General features: G+C 36.4%; 2 protein-coding genes across 4 annotated transcripts in view; both read left to right on the top strand.

Annotated features, from left to right (window-relative positions):
* The window catches only part of LOC134530334 (xaa-Pro dipeptidase), a 397,770-nt gene that overhangs the window by 369,990 nt on the left and 3,761 nt on the right, over window positions 1–24,019 (top strand). For all 3 annotated transcript variants that reach the window (XM_063365070.1, XM_063365071.1, XM_063365072.1), the window contains 5 exons: window positions 5,879–5,940; window positions 6,036–6,080; window positions 15,241–15,510; window positions 18,410–18,558; window positions 20,375–20,475. In XM_063365070.1, the coding sequence (XP_063221140.1) occupies window positions 5,879–5,940; window positions 6,036–6,080; window positions 15,241–15,510; window positions 18,410–18,558; window positions 20,375–20,475 (627 nt within the window). The remainder of the gene's footprint in view (window positions 1–5,878; window positions 5,941–6,035; window positions 6,081–15,240; window positions 15,511–18,409; window positions 18,559–20,374; window positions 20,476–24,019) is intronic.
* Window positions 6,932–9,665, top strand: LOC134530332 (FAST kinase domain-containing protein 3, mitochondrial-like). Its single transcript, XM_063365068.1, has one exon. It carries the CDS (start codon window positions 7,445–7,447, stop codon window positions 9,506–9,508), a length of 2,064 nt encoding a protein of 687 aa, XP_063221138.1. The 5' UTR covers window positions 6,932–7,444; the 3' UTR covers window positions 9,509–9,665.

The raw sequence follows: 24,019 nt of genomic DNA, 5'->3' as shown, positions 1-24,019 counted from the left end.
TACACGCTTTAAAAGCAAAAAAAACTAAGCATTGTTGATAATTAGCCTCCATGGCAACGGGCTTTTGCATTGTTGTTGCCTTCTGCGTAACCATGGGAAAGGTTTTTGGTAACGGCAGTGGCGTGCCTAAGAGGAGGGGTATGTATAATGAGAAGATACAAAATGTCCAGCGTAGAAATACTTACCGCCATATCCATATCTCACAAAAAGTACATTTGGGCAGGACAATGTCTGTCGGGTCCGCTAGAAAGATATATAGAGAGATAGAGATATAAATAGAAAGATAGAGATAGTTATAGAGATATACATAGAGAGATAGAGAAGAGAGATTAAGAGAGATGCTTAGTATACGTTTAAAAAATTACAAAAAAAAAATTGATTGAGGCATTGCAACGCATGCCGGGCATTATCTAGTGTGTGTGTATATATATATATATATATATATATATATATATATATATATATATTCATATTTCTCTGTTTATTTTAATGTAGCTATACTAACCTAACTAACCGTACATAGTATTTTCAAGTGTTTTAATGTAGCTTACCTAACCGACCACTTTTAATATTTGAATTCATTTTTCCTGCGCAAAAATAAAACAAATCCAAAGGTTGGCCGAAGGTGAATATTCGGGCGTGTTCGGGCAGGGACAGAACTTGATGTACATCTTAGGCTTCTCGCGTCTGCAGTCTTAGCAAGCACGCGGGACTGCGATGTCCTCGTCACCATATCACATACTGCATTGTATTTCGAACATGCGAAACAAACGCTTCGAGAACGCGAACATTGCAAAACGCTACCAACGCAAGAAAATCGCTGTGTTTTCTTTTACGAAGCACGCAAGTCGCAAGACGTCACCAACCGCACGATCTGTAATTATTGTTAAACAGTAGAAAACAATTCATGTTAATCATTAAAACAAGACATTGTTAATATTATTTTTAAATGTTATCTTTTTATTGTGCGAAAGTTAAACAAATGAAAATTTGATATATAATAATAAAAAAACATCGTTGACTTCCATGCGCATAGTGGCTGAGTCTTAAAAAGTTTTCGGAACTCTTCAATTCAAATATGGAGGGCGGAAACGCAAGAAATTGAAAGTTGGTCGGTGCTTGCGTTAGGTTTTTGCGACTTGCGTAATTTATAAACGAGTATTTGAAAACTTCGTTATTTAACTTTTTGCGTCTTTTGGCCTTAAAGATGGTAACATTAACACCATGTGCCTTTTATAACGCTTAGCCACACGCCTAGAATAGATTCGTTACCGTTACATTAGCCATTAAAAAAGAATTACATAACAAAATTTAGAATTGACGATAAAAAGAGGCAATATTCTGGAAAACAAACTTAAGATTTAATTAAATATTAGAAAGAAAGAAAAAATATTACAAAATATTACAAAATGCGCTCCCAAAATAAGAAAATAAATAGATTGAATTACATTAATACCAGTTACACACACACACACATTCACACACAGATTCATGTAGTAGTTGTTAGAAGTTAAATTGGCAAATAAGCAGTTAAATTTTACGCAGCAACACAATTTGTGAAAACACGTAACTTCTCCTGCACATGCATTTCCGTCGTTTGCCCCAAACGCGTCTGTTTCAGTCGGAAATATCCTGTGTTGGTCGGACAAGCCCGTACTCAGGGAAAATACTTCTTTTGAAATACAACAAAGTTACATTAGTGATATAAGTATTTAAACATTTCATTCTAAATTTTCTAAGTATTAAAATCACGAATGGAATGTTACGTAGTACGAGAACAACCCAGAAAATGGGATACTAGGGATTAACTAGGTAGTTACATTCGTTCTGCATAAAACATTAATCCAGTAAGTAGGAAATAACACGATTTGTTTATAACCTGATTTATACGCAGGTAAAATGTAGTTTAAAGTAAAGAATTCACTAGCAAGTAAATATGAACGTAGTCTTCATTATAAGGTGACATTTATGGATACACGAAAGGTGGGATTACAAAATCGTTAGTAAAAATATTTAACATTTGTTGACAAACCATGAATTAATTTTAAATTTGGGAATTAGTGCACATGGATAAATAAATTGACAAAAGTATATTTACAGTACATGCTAGATCAGTAAAATTGAGTGTGGGCACTGTCTTTCAACACGTGAATAATGCATAGGTTAAACAAATATAGGAAACATTGTTACTCGTATACAGGAAGCAGGGCCCGGGGGCAGTGGCCTGGCCAACCAACCAGCTGGTCCGTTAGCCCGCGGGTGGGCCTTTACTTCCGGGCGCCTAATCGGATCCCAGAGCCCCGCCTGCGTGAAGTGGCGTAACTAGAACGCCATTGTTCTGGAAGCTTTGGGTGTCAAGTCGACCCTGATTGCGCGACACTTCAAAAGGGGTGCGAGACCATTCCAAAAGGGGGGGCTGAGGGGTATGAAAACAGTGACGCCGGGGAGCATTCTACACCATATTCCCGAAGCCAAGAGAGCATGAAGTCCAATTTTTTAAAAATTACTTCAGGATATATCAGAAAAACTGCGATACTTTCAAAAAATAGAGATCCGCTCGCTATCAGGTTAGAACAGAAACGGAACCACGCGTGTGTATGCGCGTTGATTGCTTTCTGTTCCCTTGGACACGTGTTCGTACCTTACAGAAACCTGGTGAAACCTGTTCGTTTCGATGGAGTATTCGGTGCTCTACTGTATTTATTAGGTACCGAATCGAAACCGAAGCACCGTTTCACACTTGTCGGTAGCGACCGAAAAAGAACCAAAAAAAAAAACGAACAGGACCGAATGGAACCGCATATGTGTGAAACAGGCCTTCGGGAAGACTCGTTAAGTGCTTCTTAGACTAAACTCTATACGCCTTTATCACGCGGGCTTGGGGAACGGCCAGCCGTGGCAGTGATTGATACCGTGGACTGACGTTTGTTAGTTGGGACCAGGTAACACCTGCATAGACACAAGGAGAAAACCCTGTATATGCAGGTGTTGCCTGGGCAGTCATGCGGGGTGCACTATGACGGGTTTGGTACGACAGTCAGGGCCCCCACAAACGGAGCATTGAAAGCGATTTACTCCGGGAATTGGATTTCAGCGAAATCATCAACGATTTTTCGGCGAAAAAAGCTCGTAAGGTTCCGTTCATAACACTAAAATTTAATTTCATATAATTCTTGTCTCCGATTATATTTATGTATGTTTTTTTTAAATACTAAGAGAATATACTTGATTTCACAATAAAGTATTTATTGGAAAACCCGACTGAAAAATAATTGTTCATTTTATTTGTAAAATAATTTGGGGCCAGGGGGCCTCCGCTCCTCTGTTGCCCCGAGGCCTCCAGACCTCTAAATCCGGCCCTGACGACAGCAGTGCAGGGAAAAACAGGATAGCCCAGAAGCCTGCGCGGGAGATCGATCGTCGCGAACTCGCCGGGGACGGCGCACGGGGGAGTTTGTTGACGTGCCCGGGGCTGTTTTCCCCTGCTTCCTCTATGTAGAGTGAGGGGGGAGGGAAGGCCAGACACGCGCGCCGCGGCAACACCGCCCTTGTTTACCCGCTCATTCTTGCCGCAGTTCGCCGCCGCGCCACCCGCAGCGCCATTTCATCCCGTTCCATTCCGCGTTACGCTGCAGCAACAATGCGCGACCGGCAATCCATCGCGTCATTGTGAACATGCGGCAAACATAAAACAATCAACTAGATGTGAAACGTTTCTTGCCGTTATATATTTGCCCTGGACATGAACGACAGCCAACAATGTCGACAAAGTGTATTGTACTGAACCTGTTTGAGGCAAATTCGTTTAAACAAAATTTAATTTTAAGTCGTAAAAATCAGTGTACATGAACGTGTCTAAAAGCTTTCACAAACGTATTAAGTTAAAAAAAAAAAAAAAAAAAAAAAAAACACGAATAATGAATTGCTGTACGAATGCACCAGTTTAACCATAATTGGAAAATAATATTTTGAAGCTTAATTTCGTCTTTTATCGCCGACGACGCGATGGAAATAGAAGAAAAAAAAAAACTATTCTGATTAGAAAGTGTCGCGCTGACGTCCCAAATGTATGTGTTGTTATCGACTTATTTTAATTTTTATTTACTAGGCATGGCAGTTAAAATAATTTTGATAAATTATTGTACTTGACCGTGATAATTGGCTTGTACCTGCCTACAAGTATTTACGCCTATTTAAGTGAAAACCATTATTGGCAAAGTTGTATAAATAGCGTCAGAATAATGTGGGACATGTATTTAACAAAATAGCACTAGATATAAACTCTAAAACTCTTCAAATAGGCCTACATTTGTTTTTAATGCTCAATATTGACCTTACTCTCTAATCGGAGTGCTGTTTATAGTCCGAATCAAGGCAAAGAAGAATGGGTCTGAATTTCTGGACTAAAATATATAAAATCAAAAATCTCAAAATGAGGAATTGATCAATTCGAATTGCTCGCAGTTTTTGCGAAGGACCCCAGTCCGAAGAGGAACCCTCGACAAAGAAGTATCACTAAAGGGGTATTTGCCCAATATTTTGAGGTTTGTAATTGTTTGACTGAATTATATGGAGTGGAAGTAAACGTACGGTATCGTCTTATTCTTTATTGTGTTTCATATTAGTGAAGTGTTATGTTCAGACGCCTGCGACGGGTAGTACGAAAAACGGTTAGTCTATAATTTCAACAAAAAAAAAAGTGCGTGATTAATGGCTGTTTGTTAACATCATACGTATTTGAACAATTTGCTGAGTAACTAGTTGTAATCATCTATATACATAAAATGTTAATTCGTTCACAATCTTGAGTAAATCTCCTAAAGTTATTCACGATTTCTTAGAAATTTTGACACAACGTTGCATTCGAATACGCGCGTGCTTTTATATACCTATGTCACACCTGTAAGCTGTAATAAGTAAAACGATAGATACAAATATAGTTAGGTAAAAACATAAATTTTTCAATATTTTCATTGCTATAGTGTAATATATATATAAACATATCTAGAAAGATAGATGTAAAGATGCTTTGTATATGTGAACCCGCTTCAAACGAATAAAAAAAAAAAAATAAAAAAAAAAGGTTGAGGCATTGCAATGCATGGCGGGCATTAGCTAGTATTCAATAAAAACGTTGCCATGCAAGTTTGTAGGAAAACAAAATTATTACGTTCACGCGCAGTGCCGTGTTACGTTTCAATGGTAAATTCTTTTGCGGTGAGATACGTCTGTATAACTGGCCGCGGGTTCTGCTACGCCAGTCACGGACGTTTAAATTATATTAACGAAACTCAAATTATGAAGTCTAACAAAAGGAATAACTAAATACCGAGGTTCTGTAAGTAAAATGAATAAATAATAAATAATAAACACATTGAACAATTCCCCTCCCCCCTTTTTTTTCTAAAAAAGGAAGAAAAAATATTGGTGTGTGTACTTATGTACGCGCGTTATATGCTTAAGTAGGTAATGCTATTTTATTATACACGTAATGCATTGTAAGAAGCAAATAACGTTATTTAATGATTGTTTGTTATATTGTATAGTTCGTTTTTAAGCTTGTTTTTATCTAATTATAGTTAAAAACTAAATTTATATTAATTTCTTTGTATTTTATACATAAAATACTATTTATTTAAAAATTCTTATATGGAATGAGAATTTTAAATTAAAATAAATAAAATAATCACCTTCAGTCGGAGAATTGCATTGTGTATGAAAGTGTACCCTCCTATACATGAGTTGTTTTACAAGATCAAATTCAAATGAGTTTACGGCTTGTTATCAGGGTGAAATAAACTTATTTTGGGGTTTTGTGGTGTTATTCCTCATAATCTTAATCAGTATTATTTATTGAATGTTTTTTTTTTTCTTCCAGTATGGAGAGAACACGGATAGTGGATATTTTGCTAAAGAGGCTGTGTTTGATGGAATAGAAACGTGAGTATCTGAGAGAAGAAAACATGCAATAGTTTGGTTGTTATGTATACAGTGTTGCCATGTTGCAATTTAATTTTCTTACGTCCTTCTTTCAGATTTAAAAAGAACAACAAGCTCTTGTTCCCGGAAATCGTGCAGTGGTGAGTTTTGTTTCCTGATAACAATAAGAACAGGTGTAAGTTCACAGAAGGGGTGTGACATGCATTGACAAAAAAAATTTGCGGTAAAATTTTTAATTAGAGTTAGCAGCCAAAGGAAATTATTTGATGTCATTTTTAGTTACTTTACTATACAAATTTTATGAAAAGTATACTAAACATATATTTAAGTTACAGAGTGGTTTATGGTATGCAGTCTTGTGAAATTGTTCGATAGGGATACTTATGACCTGTTATGGGTGGGTTTTTCTTCTTCGGGATGTTATAAATGTTAACAAAAGCGCAGATCTATTGGAATACTATGCGTAAATAAAGGTATGTGAAAATTTATTATGTACGTAAACTGAGGCTGTGTTCCAATTGACACTTTTTTTTGTGTTTACATAATGGTCACGTGACCAATTTTTGTCGACACACTCTGTAACGTATTTTTTATGATTCGTGTATTATATTTTGTAAATTATAAAGCTTATGAATTACAAAATACAACAAACCAAATCACCGTCATGTTACATGGTTTAACCACGAATGAGATTTGAGTACGTACCTACAAAATAAGGATGTTATAAGTAAATATAAATGTATTTTTTATTGTCGTCATAAAAGTCATTCTGTAGCCTACTTAAGGCACGGCGTTCGTAAAATGCGTATGTCGTTTTTGTAATAATTTTAAAACTATACCTTATAAATTTTTATAAATTATTACATAGTAATTTAACCGCAATATTATATGTTTGACATAAATAGTTCGCAAGTAATTTATTGCATAATTATTTAAACATTGTCTACATTATTTTTAAAATAATTAAAATTTTCTTTTATAGTATCGTTCCTACGTGAATTCCTTGGTAGCCCAGTCCTAATGTCATTACTATTCAGCATTGGCATAGTAGTACGCAAAGCGTAGCCACAGAGTCCGAACGTTCGACGCCGTAAGAGGCTCACATCAATAATTGGTTATAACACCACCACGTGGCTATTGTCCGAAGCTTATTTTTGCACTGTATGTCTACGAGAAAGTTGCAATTAATATCTTGGTACGGTGATTGATGATTACGCTACGTATAACATTAATATAAACAAAAAAAATACACATCGAGTGCATTTGATTGACTGCACATTTGGAAAAAGAATAACATTAACTACTTCTTTATCAATAAATGAGTGAAACTAAAGTAATTATTAAAATTTTTCTACTAAAAGGCAGTTTTCAGAGAATTAAATATTTGTGTAGTTGGTAGTCAGTTCAAGATGGCGCGTAATGTTTACTAATAGAGTAATCATGAAGTGGTGCTAGAGAAATAATTTATTTTAAGAGGGAATTATTTGCAAAGTTTTACATAATTATGTCTGTAATAGTTTTAAACAACTTTTTAAGTAAAACAAATAAAGTTTTTCTGTCATCGCCGAAAATTCTATGCAACATTCCGATATGTTGCATATCTGTTGGTCATGTTTACAGTAAAATTCATAAAAAAGATGACCTAAGCCAAACAACAGTAATTCTGCAAGATGGTGTTGATATGCAGGAGCTTCCAGCTATAGTGAGGAAGGTAAAAGACGTCGGTTTAATCACACTACGGAATTTTAATTCGGATTCAGATAGTAGAAAACAGCCTGAAAGCTCTGTAAGTTTTGTTCAGGGAGACGTTAATGCTGCTCCCGAAGAAACCGACAACTCGAAAGTAAGTCAAGAAGCAGAAGTTAATGAAATGGTTGAAGGTTTCAAGAGGTGCTATTCTCCGAAAGGTGTGTACTTATTACTTGAAACTATACCTGCTGAAGAAGTGACCCCCACTGTTGCTGTACAGGCAATGAAAAAGATTATCGAGCTTGAAAACAACAAACATTACAGAAACCCTATTGAAAAAGCAGTAGAAGAAACGCCAGAGAACTTTGCACGAACTGCAATATTCAACAGGTTAATTGAAATTGTGTCTTCAAGTATTGACTCAGGAATTATTATTGAAGGTTTGAAACTTGTAAGTCATGAACTGGTGGGTGCAAAAAGTGCAGAATACAGGAAAAGACTCTGTGATGAAGTGCTAGTACGTGCGACAGATGGCAAATTGGACATCATCCAGCTGTGTGAAGCCGCAAAGATTTTCTCGTCAATCGATTGCAGTGAAAAAGCGGATAACACTGATAAGTTGTGGGCAGGTCTGGTTGAGAGGGCTTCTGAGATTGATGCTAGTAATATTCTCATTGTTTTCAGAATTTTATTGGTTCTCAAGAAAAGTAAAAAAGTAGTGTTAAACATCATTGAGAAAAAAATGTCTTATGTATGGTGGAGATTGTCAGGTGATGCTGTTGGTGAAATTCTTACCATCTTGTTTGAAGCCAAGTTAAGATCATATCGTATTATGAATGTTTTTTCTCGCTGGATCAACACAAACATTCACACAGTAACAGAAGATGATCTTCTAGAGATAGTGTCTGGGTTTACAGCACTGAATCATATAGATGTGGGTGTGGAGAAGGCGTTAGAACGGTATGTGAAAGCAAAGGGCATCAGGATAAAGAACTCTGCAGTTATGGTGGCAATAATGGACTACTGTGTACATTTTCACTTTCGTTCACATTACATACTGCAAGGTTGTGCAGAGTACTTCATACTGAATGCTAGCGAATTGTCTCCTATAGCGATCAAGACACTTGTAGTGCCAATTGGCCTGTTCGATTACCATCCTTCAAATGCCATCCAGTTCTGGCAAACACTTGAAAATGTCCTGGAGTCAAAGTTTGTTCAGTTTCGCCCTGAAGACTTGATCGAAGTGATGCTCACTTGTGTGTATCTTGAGAAGTACCCAGTGAACTTTGTGAAGAAAATATTCAATCCATATTTCTTGGACAGAATACATTCTCAGAAGGATGCAAGTGCGCTGCACCAGATGCGAGTGAGGCTCAAACTGTTCGACACCGCCATGACACTGGAGTGCTCGCAGTACAGGGGTCCCATGCTCCCGCGAGACCACTCGGTCAAGCCAGTGTGGTTGGACGGACGTGTGATAAGAATGGTGAATTTTGTGGTGCAGCCGCTGTCGACCATCGTGGGCGGCCCGGACAGACTCTCTACAATGGTGGCTGTGCCTCAGCTTCCACTGACAGACTTGTACGTTGTTGACCTGGTGATCCACCCCAGTCAGATGGGCGGGTCGATGCTGCCCTTCAACATTCGCAGTGGCCGGAATGTGTTTGTTGCAGTGTTGATACATATTCCAGACCATTTCTCTTCGGACGGTAAACATCTGATTGGTCCTCAAGTGATGCGAAAGAGGCATCTCAGAAAGATAGGTTTCAAGGTAGTTGAGTTGGATTACAATACACTGTGGAGAATGAAAGTTCACCCAAAAGAGTTACAGAGTTATTTGGTGGAAAGTTTAAAAGCTTCAGTGGATGCCATTGAGTGATGTCTTTATCAAGTGACAAAAGTTGAGCAAAATACTTTGAATTTTAAAGGTAATGCCACAGCCAATTTTTAGCTGAGTGAATCTGAGAGGTATTTGTATAATAGTTGTGTATGATTCAACATAGTGTGGTAGACTGTTATAAAAAAATTTTTTATGAGAGATGAAATTTTATTTACCTATTTCATTTAAACATCTTAGTTATTTTTTAAGAGGCAGTGTTAGAAATTTTAAGTAAGTCTTCAGGGTTAAGCAAAGTTTCCTGCCAACCTTTTACGTGACAGACAGTAACTGTCATAGCCCCATTATTATAGGTTTACCTTTGTTAAGATCGCTGAGTAACATGCTCATAGCAATTTCTCTTGTGCCTACAATATTTTAGAAACTGTTGCAGTGAGTTTGTGCTCATATGATTACTATAATTTTTGATAGTGACAAGTTGACGGCGACAGTGTTTATTATTACAAAAACACTATGTTTCAGTTGAGTTTAAACCTAATTTCAAAAGTGTTTCTGAAATAGTAAAATGACCACTATTCAGTGCGGTTCAAAGACAGTTTATAGACTTTTTTTTCCACAATGTTATCGTTTGGGAATATTAAATAACTACCTATATATCTCTTTAAGCCCAGCTAAATTAGAAACAATCTGCTGAAAAGATTTGCTTGTAAAACTGTATCACACAGTTGAGTGGCATGTGACAGTGTCTTTTAAAAAGCAGGTTAACTCATCACTGGAGTTAATAGTCGTGCAGTGAAATAACACGTAAGCTCGTAATATTGGTACTCACTGGTCTTTTCATTTCACACGTGGTCGAACTAAAGGCTCTGCTAGAATTGAAATTACCATTGCAATAACAATACCAATAGCAGTAGCTGCAACCATAATAAGAATGGCTAGCTACATTCAGGACAACCAAACCGGGTGTATGGCTGAGGAGCAGTTGTAACTGGCCCTGCCTACCAGGTCACACATACTATGTGCAGAGCTTCAGGAAAAACCATGTAATTTAAAAAAATACCTCCAGATATCAGAGTTGTGTCTTGTTTATGTAAATAATTTAAGAACACGTTGAAGGCGAATTGGTAGTTGTTTTCCCGCATTTAGTTTCTAAACTGTATTTCTAGGTGAGTGAAAAGGGCTAAAAACGTGTGTTTTCAGAATAATTTTAAGACTGAAAAGCCTGGTACAGGTTCTTGAAAGCACTCCAGTTACCTGTTATCTTAATTTTTCCATCATATAATGTCATGGTTACCTCTCAAATCTCATATTTGCCTCGTGCACGGCAGGGAGACTGCATACCAGTCCACAGCCTTGTACTTAGAGGAGATACCGCGCTGGAAGCACCAGCTAGCGTCACACTTATCACCCCGCCTCACTACCACAAAAACTTCCCTGGTTGCAAAGGCCCCTTAAAATACTGGTCTGACATTTCAGAGGATCCGGGTTAGAGTTTCGGTTCCACCTTCTTGATTGTGGTTTTCAGTGGTTTCACAAAATCACTTGAGGCTGATGGTGGGATGGTTTCTTACTGCAGGTCACTGCTGGTTCATTCCACAGTTTCCCTGCTCTGTGTAGGGCTATCATGTATCATGACCGCTCTGTCCACAAGACGTTGCACATAAAATATAAATAAATATATATGCTTTTGATTCTAATCCAATCATATTTAACTTCTCAACAAGAATTCTGACAGAAATTAAACTGACCCTTTTTTTTCATTTCAAGTTGTATTTTGTATTTGTTTTCTTTTTTGTAGATGTATATTATTTTTTTCTCTTATTTAAATTTTTTAGTGCATGCAAATCAAATTTGTCATATTAGTAAAAACATATATACTGTCGCTTGTCCAAGCTATCAATTACCTCATTCTGTGACCGAAATGTGTGTTTTCAGCCTGAATGTTTCACATTTGGTACATATGTGTGCTAGGCACAGAAATGTGCACTAGAGAGTTTAAAGTTTGCCAACTTACTATGCGACTATGTGCTGGAAATGGTGTTTTGTTAGCAAGAGTCACTTAATTAAAGGGTGTTGAACTTTTTGTCATTGAAATAATTTTTATTTCATTTTTAGTATGGCCTTAAAATTTACAGGTAAAATTTTTTTACATACCTCTTATACTTTTACTTAATGGTCAAGGCTCATTGCAAATTTCAAAAAAAAAAAAAAAATTTGTTATTTTGAAATTAAGTGAAATTAATGTATAGTCATTTTTTTTGCCAAGAAATATTTGCAGTGTGTTACCTTTGAATATATATACTGTATAGAAGTCGCCAGCCCAGGTTAAAATCTCTAATACGGTTTGAGGTAGTTGGTTAATTCACCGCCGCAATCGCCACCATCTCTAGGGCATCGACTTGTGGTGGTCCCTAGCGGAGAAGTGTCGAACTCTTCAAACACCCCTTCCCCCTCTTGTTGAACAACCTTGAGCTGCAGTGAATGATGGATGGGGGGTGCGGGGAATGACAGCGGGCGACAGTGCTGCGCTCTAACGGATAAATAACAACTAGGACGATACAGGGCGTTATGGCAGCGCACTGCAGCGGTGAAGTTCCCAAGCTGGTCATCATACGCTTCTGAAAAACGTAGAGTAAATCCTATCCACTTGCGACTTATATACAGTATATATATTCAAAGGTGTTACTCAATGGTTTCAAGAATATTTGTACTAGTCATTTTTACTGTATCTGTGATCCTTTGGCTCTATATAATTATAATTGACTGGCTGCGATGGACAAATGTTAAGTGATGGCAGATGTCCATAATTTCTCGCCGAATTACGTACATTCACATTTAGCATTTTGTGTAATAATTCCCATAAAGAACATTTCTGAATTGCAGCTATATACATAAAATTAAAAAAAAATTCTTAATGACCTCAAAGAGTTTGTTCCACTACTCTCTGTGCAGTAAAATTCTTGAAATTCAGCTAATTTATAAATACAGTGATGGGACAAATCATATCCCATGTCAAAATTCTAAAAAATAATAATTATAATTTAAAATTAGTTTTTGCTTCAAAATGCTACACAATGCTATGCACCTTACTAAGCCGTAAGCAGTGGAAAATGCAGGAAATGTTTTCAAAAGTAGATTTGTGCTTTAAAATTAATTCAGTCAACAAGGGATTTGGACAATTACATTATCATTCTCAACATGTCTTTGTTAGTTTGTGATTCTAGGTATTGTAACAGCTTAATTGGCTCATCCAAAATAACATACTGCCTTCACTGAGATCTCACGGATTTCTTCATAACTTCAGGGGGGTGGGAGGTGTAGGTTTACCCCCCCCCCCCCCTAACTATCCTTCTCCACACTTCCATTTGTGTTGCTTCTGGCCCTTAGTATTAACTAATTGTCAAATTAAAGTATATAGGAGACCAGCAGTAAACCTGTTTCACAATTATCCATGGTTCTTTAATTTGCTGTAACTATCATCATGAAACAACATATTTTATAGAACATACACATAATTATTTAAAAAGAACAATCAGTGAATGATATTTCATTTTCACCAATGCACGTTGACACACACAAATTTTCCAAATGTCAAGAAAGGATAATTAAACACTACTTACACTGTGTTACATTACGTCATCATTTTTTTTGTATCCTACACAGCTCAAGTGTTTATTAGTGGGTACCTAAACTTGTAAACATAACTACACAGAAATATTTATTTTGCACATTAATTTTCTTTTTTAAAATACTGTAGTGAGGTTAGCTCTGCCCTATGCCATTTTTATTTTCATTCTTGTAATGTTGACCTGTTCCCACCAACTTGTGCCTTTCAAGCATACTGAAAGCCAAGTGCATTGGATAAACCTTGCTATGTAGAGCCGTAGAAGAAAAGGTAGCTGTGATTGTGATTGCTGCAGCTGTGTTGACAGTACCATCCAAAATATTAAGCACAGAGTTAAGGGCGTGCGTTACTATTTCAGCTGATCATTTAATGTTTTCCATGGAAAAAAAAATCCAAACATCTATACTACTGAAACAGGTAACTTAACTTACATGAAACAAGAAATTTAACTTTTGCATATGTTTTGTCTAGTTATCTGTCAAAATGAACATTTTTGGGACATACAATTAAGGAAAATAAATTGATTGCATAACTACATATTTTCATTTTTAATCTCTGTGCTACTGGTCACTTAATGATACAGTTAGAATTTTTTTTTAAAGATTTTTTATATGTCAAAGTTCTTAAAAATTAAGAAAATTTTAACTCCAGAGTAAAGTATCCTTAAATATTTTTACCTAAAATGTTAATCTTGATGGCTAATTATGAAATAAATATGTAATACATTTTATTTCATTCACAAAAATTGTGGTGTGCTGTTTGATGTATCTATTTAAGTAAGTACAGATGAACAGGTATGCTTACTGAGCTTGGGCTGATACAAAAAGGCCTTGGACCTTAGACAGTTGCAGGATGTCATCTCGCTACCCCCAAGCCCTCGGAGAATCCTGTATTGGAATCTAGGATTCCCTTGTTGGACACAGCATGTATGTACTGCACGGGAGGCCCAAATGTCAAGAAGTCATTGAGCGTTTAATTCTGGGGCTCTGAAAAAAAAAATTAAATTATTGTCAGTACTATTCTTGTAAAATAAAATTGTGGTAGAAATTTTACAAAATAATTTACAATGTAGTTAATATACTAAAAATTTTTAATGCTGACATACTGATAAAAAACTTAACATTACAATCTTTAGAATACTTTTTCAATTAAAAAAAACCTATACATATTTAGTACCTGATAGCAATGATGTTTTTAGAAATTTTCCGTTATGCATATTTTCTCATAGGTAGGTACTCACAATGGAATAAATTTCTCGGGAATGTCCTTTATCAACAAAAATGAACAGAACATTGGTTTAATAGGCATTTGGCTAACATTGTTCAAAAAGAAGTGATTATTGGTTATGGGAAACGTGAAGACTTTTAAATTTATGTGCTTCCCAGTTGTCCATTTGAAGATTTGGTTCAAGATACTGTTGTATTGTCTATTAATTTGTTAACTTTATCATTCATTTTCTAAATTGTAATTTTAGATGTATATTTTGCCTTAAGCATGCAAACCAAAATTTTTGAAATAATTTTCTATAACTAATTAGCATTAAATTAGCACTTAAATATTCAGTATTTTTGTATAGTATAGTAATGTGCAGAATGAATAAGTAGAATTATTCTAAAAAGGTTTTGGCTGACAATATTATACACTGTTGCAAAAACCCTTAGTAATTTTTAAACTCATAGCTAGATCTCTCACAAAGCATTGATAATTGCATTTTTATGGCATAATTTTCCTCTAAGGGCTATTTCTATAATTTTTAACACAATACCATTTGTTGTTCTGTCACAAATAATTTCAACAGGTATTCACCAATTCACCAAGTGTAATATAATGTGCTTAAAAAGTCATGTACCTAACTCTTTGTAATTATTATTACTTGTGCTACTTTAATAATCCATTATATTACACTTGGTTGAATAACTGTTGAAAATATTTGGGACTACAAATGCAAGAAAGGGATCAGGTTAAATTTACTGAAAAAGCCCTGAATCATTAGTAATTAAAGAGAGAGAAAAAAAAAAATGCAGCTTGTGAGACCCAAGTCTAAATGACATTTCAGTTCATGTGATGTTTTCCTTCCTGTGGAAAGCCACCTGTGAGCACAGCAGCTGTGAGTGCCTTTGTGAATGTCTGCCCGATGCACCGTTTGCAGCCGGTTGATCAAGACCCCGCTGGAGATGGAAGTGATGCGCTACGTGAACCGGGTGTCTTCGGATGCCCACGTCCTGGTGATGCGCAACGCCAAGCCGGGGATGAAGGAGTACGAGGCGGAGGCCCTGTTCGCGCACCACTGCTACGCGGTGGGCGGCTGCCGCCACGTGGCGTACACTTGCATCTGCGGCAGCGGCGAGAACGGGGCCATCCTGCACTATGGCCACGCCAGCGATCCCAACGACCGCACCATCAAGGACGGGGACATGTGGTGGGTTTTGTATGCTCTTGCGACCCAGAACTGGACGTGAAACATGAGAGCGGACCTTGTGTCCAAGCTTTGAATATATATACTGTATAGAAGTCGCGAGTGGATAGGATTTACTCTACGTTTTTCAGGAGCGTATGATGAGCAGCTTGGGAACTTCACCGCTGCATGGTGCTGCCGTAACGCCCTGTATCATCTTAGGTTGTTATTTACAGGTTAGAGCGCAGCACTGTCACCCGCTGTCATTCACGCACCTCCCATCCATCATTCACTGCAGCTCAAGGTCGTTCAACGGGAGGGGGAAGGGGTGTTTGAAGAGTTCGACACTTGTCCGCTAGGGACCACTACAAGTCGATGCCCTAGAGATGGTGGAGATTGCGGCAGTGAATTAACCAACTATCTCAAACCGTATTAGAAATTTTAACCTGGGCTGGTGACTTCTATACAGTGTATATATATTTAAAGGTCCAAGTGACCCAACCCCGGCATAGAAGATTAATTTCGACTCCCAACTCTTCGTCCGAACCACCCTCTGTTTCCTGGATTCTCCTACACTTTATGCATACCCACTGCACCCTGCATGCAGGTTTTACCTGGGCCCAACTTAACGTAGTTTTAATCTAGATTTATGATAGGGGATTCAATCACTGCCATGGCTGGCCAATCCCCGCAAATAGCACTTAATGCATGTAACCCTCTCCCTGCATGGCTAATCCCAGTGTGATTTGACGTATGTATAGGCTTCAGCCGGAGATGCATCAAGGTCCCTCCCTAATCCAGACCACTCCTACAAAATACACTTAGTTTTAGTTAGGTTAGGAAAAAATAATTGTTCTGTCGTCACTCAACATAGTGCCTTCTATGCATGGGACCAATGTTGGAACATGATTTTTTTGACAGAACTGCCTACATTGACTGACGTAAATAATGTAAGTGAATTTGTTTACAAGTGGTTCTTCCTCTCAGTCTTGTGCTTGTGTTAAAATTACTTCATGTAGAGTTGGGCCGTGTTATGCAACAAAAGAACCAACACACCTAAATTGAAAGCAGAGAAAAAACATGTTTTTGTGATCTTTTTACTGTCAATTATTTTAAGGCCACAGCAAATTAAGCACACATGTATTAAATGTATAAAATATTGTAGTGGGAGATTGAATAACAAATACAATAGTATCTGTGGCAACAAGTCAAACTTTGCCATATTGACAACATTAAGGGTTGATTCCTCTTTCTATAGCACAGTCCAGTTGTAATTTGAAGCAGTAGATATTTTAACTAACTATTCACAAAATTTCATACTTTCAGCGCCATTAAAACTTAGACATGAAAAATGCTACTAGATTTTATAACCCCTACAATGTGCCTAAAGTATCAGCAATGACAGTTTTTGACTGTCTGACGTGCAAATAAACAATCCCATTTTGGGGTCATAAATTCTTTTTCTACGCAGGAAAGTTACAAGGGTCTTCTGTATCACAAAATTAATTTAAGTCCGCAAAGAGTCATTGGTTTTAGGTTTTAGAGATCACAGAAATCACTGGATTGAAACTTCTTGGTCACTTTACGGTGGGGTTTTGCACACCATGTTAATTTTTTTCATTACTGTTTGTATTTGTTATGAATTGGTGTCTTTTTAAAACAATTATTGTTAGTAAATATCTGTTGAAAATATGTGACAGACAAACAAATGCGAGAGAGGTATTATGTTAAATTTACAGGTAGAGCCCTTAACTAATGGCAATGATGAGAAAATAATTTAAAAAATGGATTTTTAGACCCAACCTTAAGCTAACAAATAGATTGCAATTTTTGATGTGACATTGAAAAATGAACATGGGAGAAAAAAACAGGACAAATTATAACTACATAAGTAAAGAAAAGTTGCTAATTTGTATTTCTGCAACTCATAGTACCCTTGAAGAGTCAAGGATCTGTACACCGTTTTCTTAAAAGTGTTTATGGTACCTTCACACTTTTCATTGGTATTCGCTATAAACAGAATTGCCACAATTTACATGAAATATTTTCTCCGGCTTGTGGTGGGTGTTGGCTTTTTGGTTGAAGTTGTGTCATGGTGCTGGCATTCATCTTAACACCATTACGAATCGGGTCCTTGGTGGCCGTGTAGGTAATGCATCACACACATGTGGTGAGTCATAGGTTCAATCCCAACATTTCAGCATGGTTAAAATTTACGGGCACTAAGTCGGTATCCAAGTGATCCGGAACCCACTATAATCTTGGTGGTCCCTTTTTACTTTAAGCCCTTTTGCAGTATCGTGAAGACGTTAAAATCCTATTGAACAAATTAATACCATTACGTTGTACCTTCAACCGGAAAGCTAAAACTGTCCAATTTACATTGTGCATGTGTATGTGTTATTAACGATTTTCAAATCTTGTCACCAGAGGCATATGCAGGACAGGGGCATAGCCAGGGGGGGGTTTAGGGGTTAAACCCCCCCCCCCCCCCCAGCACCAAATTTTTAATTAATTTCTTATTCATCACTCAAACAAATTTCATATTAAAATTAATAAAATTTTTACCATTACAATATTTAAATTTAAGAACCGAAAACTGTTAAATAGCACTATTTTACGCCTTAAAATCCAAATTTTCCGGACCCCCCGCTTTAATACGGGGGAGGGGGGGGGGTGGTCATGCTTCTTAACACCCCCCCCCCCCCCATACACAAATCCTGGCTACGCCACTGATGCATGATGGGGGAAGATTGGTGGGGAGGGGGAGAGTTAAGCTTCCCCCCTCCACCTAAAAAAAAATATATACAATTCCCACAAAAAAAAAATGTAAAGAATTTGAAAACAAACAGCAGGCAAAGTGGTGCTCCTGCTTGTCAATGTGCGCCAGTGATGTCTGAGCAAGACTTGCCGCGTGCTGCAGCTTGTTTGACATGGGGGGCAGCTACTGCGGCTACGCCTCTGACATCACCTGTTCCTTCCCCGTCAACGGCAAGTTCACGGCCGACCAGAAGGCCGTCTACAACGCAGTGCTCCAGGCAAGCCTGGCCGTGTTCCAGGCAGTCAAGCCAGGTGAGGGACAAGGGCGGGTCCAGAACAATGGTTAGGGGAGGGCCATATTAAATTTTCTAATACAATATTCGCACATAAAGAATTTAAAAAAATATTTAGTTGGTTTTATTTGTAGTTCAAAAACGTCCTGTTATGTATAAGCACTGCAGTAAAATAACACTTATGTAGGTTTGAAGAAACTATGGTAAGGAATTAGGAGAAAACTATATATATATATATTTATTCCGTGTTCAGGGGAGGGCCATGCCGCTATAGCCCCCCTCTGGATCCGCCAGTGGGTGAGGAACAATCATACAAGTTTGGTGGTTAATAAAGTAAAAAGAAAACTGCGAGTTGGCAAACCTTGTGATGTGATTAGACCATTTGAAATTTTTTCCAAGTTTGCCTTCGTGGTACAAAGTTTTAGAAAGACTGTCGTGGGTTCGATTCCAACACTTCGGCTTCACTCAAGTTTATGAACATTGAATCTAATAAACGTATTATACTTGCAACATTTCCTTAACAAAATAATTTTACTAACTTATGTGTCATCATGCTTATCTGTATTAAAATTAGTATTATATTAAAATTAATAATTATTAATAATTATGTATTATTATCATAAATTAAAATTTATCCTATAAACAAATCTTTTTTGAATCTTTAAGATTTCATGTCATCCACTTTTAGTTTGAATATTCTTAAAAAAATTTACATTCAAACTATTCATTCTTGTATTTTGTAAATGTGTGAGCATCCTGTAATCTTGATTTTCCGAACTGCCTTGCAGCTGTCTGATAAACTTCTATGACAGGTCTTTTAAATGTAATAGCTTTTATGAACATAGTTACCTCCAGGTGGACATTATACAGAGTTATTTATTGCTGCTTGTAGGATACTGATATCTGCGGTAGCAATGGTTCCATTATTATGCAGTGTTTACACTTCTTTGTCATTTATTAGTATACTGTTATTCGAACTGGTAAATTAATAATTAAGGCCTTGGGGGCTTTTTTTTCCCCAGTAATTATCAAATTCAGTTCATGTCATCGCTATCAAATATTTATTGATTACATTTATATACTACTTAAGATGTTGGTGTATTTATGGTTTTATGATGCTAATATAATTGATTTTATGGCACATCTAAATCTTAAGCTTAGGCAAATTTGCTAGAGTAAACTTTTACAATGAAGTAACAATTTGATTCACGTAAATAAAAGCGTGATTTCGCAGTGCAAGTTGGGTTTATAGTAGACAGTAGGATGAGCCACATCATGGCAAAATTTGGTTCAAGTCCTCTTAAGTATCATTTATGTTTGCATGGCAGTGGTGCGTGGAAACAGACGTCCTTCCATCATTTTTCCTGGTTTACAGACGGAATCCTGGCTGTTAATGTGTGATAAGAGCATGGTGTAGTGATGTACTATTTTGTAATCTGTGTTGCAGACTGTGTGCTTAACTTATATAAATTCACTGTTTTTTTTACATGTTTATTGTTTCAGTGTTGAACCAGGCCATCAGTATTGATTGTGCATGTTATTTGATTAATTAATATATATATATATATTTTTTCCATTTGTGCTTCAAGCAATTTAATATGTTTTGTTGAATGTCTTTGTAATTTAATATTGATAATTTGTAGGATATTTATTTCATCTTTTGAGACAACATCTAAGTGAAGTTTTGTTCCCGTTCCTTTATTTTGTTTTATCTGTATTATCTTGGGATATGTAAGACCAGTAAGACCAGTAGGAAACATTATAATATTATAAACAATGTGCTGAATTTAATGTCCAAATACTTGTTGTGGCAGTTGATTTATGTGTGTGTGCAGGAGTGTCGTGGGTCGACATGCACATATTGTCGAACAAGGTCATGCTGCAAGAACTCAAAGACTACGGACTGCTGAAGGGCAATGTGGACGACATGATGAAGGCAAGTACTGACATTTGCAGTTCAGTTTTATATATATATATATATAAATATAAAATTTAATTGTGTAACCCATGCTTAACTTTACGACTTCAGTTGTCATGACATTACCGACTGAAGTGTAGGGAGAATTTCATTTCTGGGTGGAGGTAGGTGGGGAAATAAAACCTCTTCGAACTGGTAAATATATAATTTTTGCCTGAGGTCTTTTTTTTTTTCCAGTAGTCATTATAAAATTCAGTTTATGTCATCACTATCAAATGTTTATTGAATGCATTTATATACTACTTAGGATGTTGGTGTAGTTATGGTTTTATGATGCTAATGTAATTGATCTTAGGACACATTGCTTTCCAATTCTTTCCACGTGTGGGATGGAATATTAGCCCCCTTTTTTTTTTTTTTAGGATTTCAGGGGGATAAGTTCCCCCATCATCCCCCCCCCACCCCCCTGCATCATGCCAACTGTATTATCGAGGAGTTAATACTAGGCATGGCCTACCATGAGGCAGTTAGTGTAAAGATCAGGCAGTAGGCCTGTGCCAAGCTTATACTGAGTGAATCAACAGAAGCTCTTTAATATTCGATTTGACTTCGCCAGGAAACTTGTTTTTTATTTTTAAAGCTTTGGTTGTGATGCGAGCTTCATGTCTGATGTGAGGCTTCGTGTTTTTTTTGCTAAGCTTTAAAACATTGGAAGCCTAATATTCGCTCATAAAAATATTTCTATTTTTTTTTTGTTGTATGTGTGTTGTTTGAATAAAGTTAGTTACTTAAAGAAATCGAAAGAAGGCACTCCATTTGCTTTTATGAATGTTCAATATTAATATTATGCACTGTTATTTTATAATTTTATAAATTTTTATTGAATGATGTTATATGGAGGGCTCAATTGGTTAATCCATAATCAGTTTAAACATTACAAATGTTAAATGATTTTTTTTTTTTACTTCAATTTTGTATTTTATCAGATAAATGTTATATGTACAGATTTGCCGAGAACAATGTCAGAAATTTGATTCAACTTAGGAAATATTTTAAACATTCAATTTGATATTCACTTCGCATCAAAAAACTAGTATGTATTCGCACAGGCCTACCAGTCAGTTTCAAAATCATGCACAACAGTGCCCCAGTCTTATTCTCTGTGGCACCTTCAGTATTCTTTCTTGTAACAGTATAGTTATTGGGTGCATTCAGCTGGCAGAATGCTGCAGCAGCATGTTGTTCAGTGCAGCAGAGAAATAACTACTGTGACTGCTGCAAGAAGATGACTCATTTTTACCACAGTGTCTTCACAAGTAAATAAATAACAAATAATGGCCTTTTGAGGTGAGAAATTTCATATGATGATGAATTCCCAGGATTAGGTGATTACTATTAGGTCTGTTTATTGAAATTAAATTGTTGTATAAGAAATTTATGAAAAGAAAAGTAAGGAAATATCCCATTAAAAATATATATAATTAACAGTAGTTCATTTAGCAGAATATCAACAGCGCTGCACGTAGTGGAAGTTTGCAGCACTTACACACTGAATGTGCCCTCCATGTTGATTATAATACAGTTTAAGCATGGTGGTGTACAATATCACACACTAATGTTGATATGTATATACATCCTTCTCTTTGCTATGTGGCTTTTAAGTGTTTTCATCACAGAAGCTTTTTCTAAGCTTAATCTGATTACTGATATGTAGAACGTGAAAAATTGTAAGAAGTTGACTTAATTTTTTTTTGTTATCGTTTTAAAAGATATGTAAATTATTTATATCCTATGTAATAATTTGATAATGTATCATATTTTAGGCAAAAAAATCAATATAAATGCAGATTTTTCAAAGTTGTGAATGGAAATAATATATTGTATGGGTATACTAAGTCAAAATAATACATGGCATTCTTTTTTCCCCAGTGCAGTTTAACTTTACTAAATCCTGCATGAGAATTCACCGACCTAGAATATAGAAATTTGTTTGTTATCTGTCAAATAGAAATCCTCCACGCAGTGGCGTAGCGTGCCATCTCTGCGCCTGGGGCGGGAGACCCATTTTGCCGCCCCCATTCTATAGGTGCTTAGTTAAAATTAAATTTCACATGCAATGAGGTACCTTTTATTGAAGTTAAAATAGGATGAGCGGTTTTACAAGCGGATTCTACGGGCCTTATGAGCAGCGAAGTCAGAAATAACTTTGTCAAAATCAATATTAGCAGCCAATTCTTGTTCAATCGACAATATAGCCATGTTTGATTTTCTAGCGGAGCTCAAGTAGATCTGAGGTAATTTTTTATTAGCTTCAACTTCGAAAAACTTCTCTCACAACTTGCAACACTAATCGCCAAAGTCAAATATATACGAATCAAGATGACTATATTTGGAACCGAAATTCCGAGATTCAGTTTTTGAATGAACTGGAGGAGCTCCAGTGGTCCTTTACCACTTATATCTTCCTTTGATTCAGAACAGGCACGTGAAGTAAAACGCGGGTTGGCCATGGTGATGGTTCCACATCGAAGTAACTGTATACGAGTGTTCCTTTTTGAATATGAACGGGGTTCATTTATATAATTTAGAACGCTTTGGTATGATGAACGCGAGTGGTTGGTGAGGCGTGTGTGAATATCGCGAGGATTTTCCAAAGATGAATTATGTGCGCCGAAATAAACTCCAAGACGGTATGGCGAAGGATTCGTCATACCCGTACAATTACCTGCAGCTACGGTAACGTATAATGGCAAGGGTTTGCCATTAAAAACACTCGTGAGCAAACGAGTGTATTTGGTGACTGAACATCACGACGTCAAAAAGCAAGTAAGTGCCAGTCGTGCCACTGCCCCATTGATCCCTTTGACCCCTGGTGCGAAACTATAATTTGTGGATTTTTGGGATTTAAATTAACGGACTAATAAAACTGAAACTGGGATTTTACGTTCAGTGTGTTTCACCCAATCCCTGCCAGACCTAGAAGAAAAAAGGCGTCGACCGTTAGAAAATGACTTAACTGAGAAGGGCTTGTAAACCCATAATTTGTAATTTGCTAAATTTTTGGTATATTTATTTGTATGTTAAGGTGCGTCAATTTTTTGCTACATTTCGCCTATGTTAATTGGTATTTACAGCGGTGATACGCCCGGTGCGTATATATATTTGTATTTGTATTAATATGTTCTTATATATTTTTAATGCCTTTTTGGTAATTATATTTAATTTTCGGAGCTCCGAAGTATATGATCAAATTATAATTTTTTGGGGGAATTTTTAAGTATTTTTTTAGTATTATTATATAGCTATTTTTTTATAAGTAGTAATAGGGTATGTATTTTATGATGGATGCGCCGATTTGTGATGAAACTATTTTATGATATATATATATATATATATATATATATATTAAATGTTGTCATAAATTTTGCGTCTTTTTAACTTGCTGCCTCCTCTCACTGTTCGCAACCTTATTAGTATTTTTTAAGCCTGCTATTAGTTTGGGTTTTAATATTTTTTTGGGTTTACCTGCGCTCGCGGTACGGGGCAATATAGGAGTTTTACT

This window comes from Bacillus rossius, chromosome 3 (assembly GCF_032445375.1).
Source record: "Bacillus rossius redtenbacheri isolate Brsri chromosome 3, Brsri_v3, whole genome shotgun sequence".
In the NCBI taxonomy this organism is placed as follows: Eukaryota; Metazoa; Arthropoda; class Insecta; order Phasmatodea; family Bacillidae; genus Bacillus; species Bacillus rossius.
This window is presented reverse-complemented; position numbering and strand designations above follow the sequence as displayed.

Coding starts and splice junctions, on each gene's coding strand:
- LOC134530332 (XM_063365068.1), top strand. CDS start 7,445: ATGTCTGTAATAGTTTTAAACAACTTTTTAAGTAAAACAAATAAAGTT.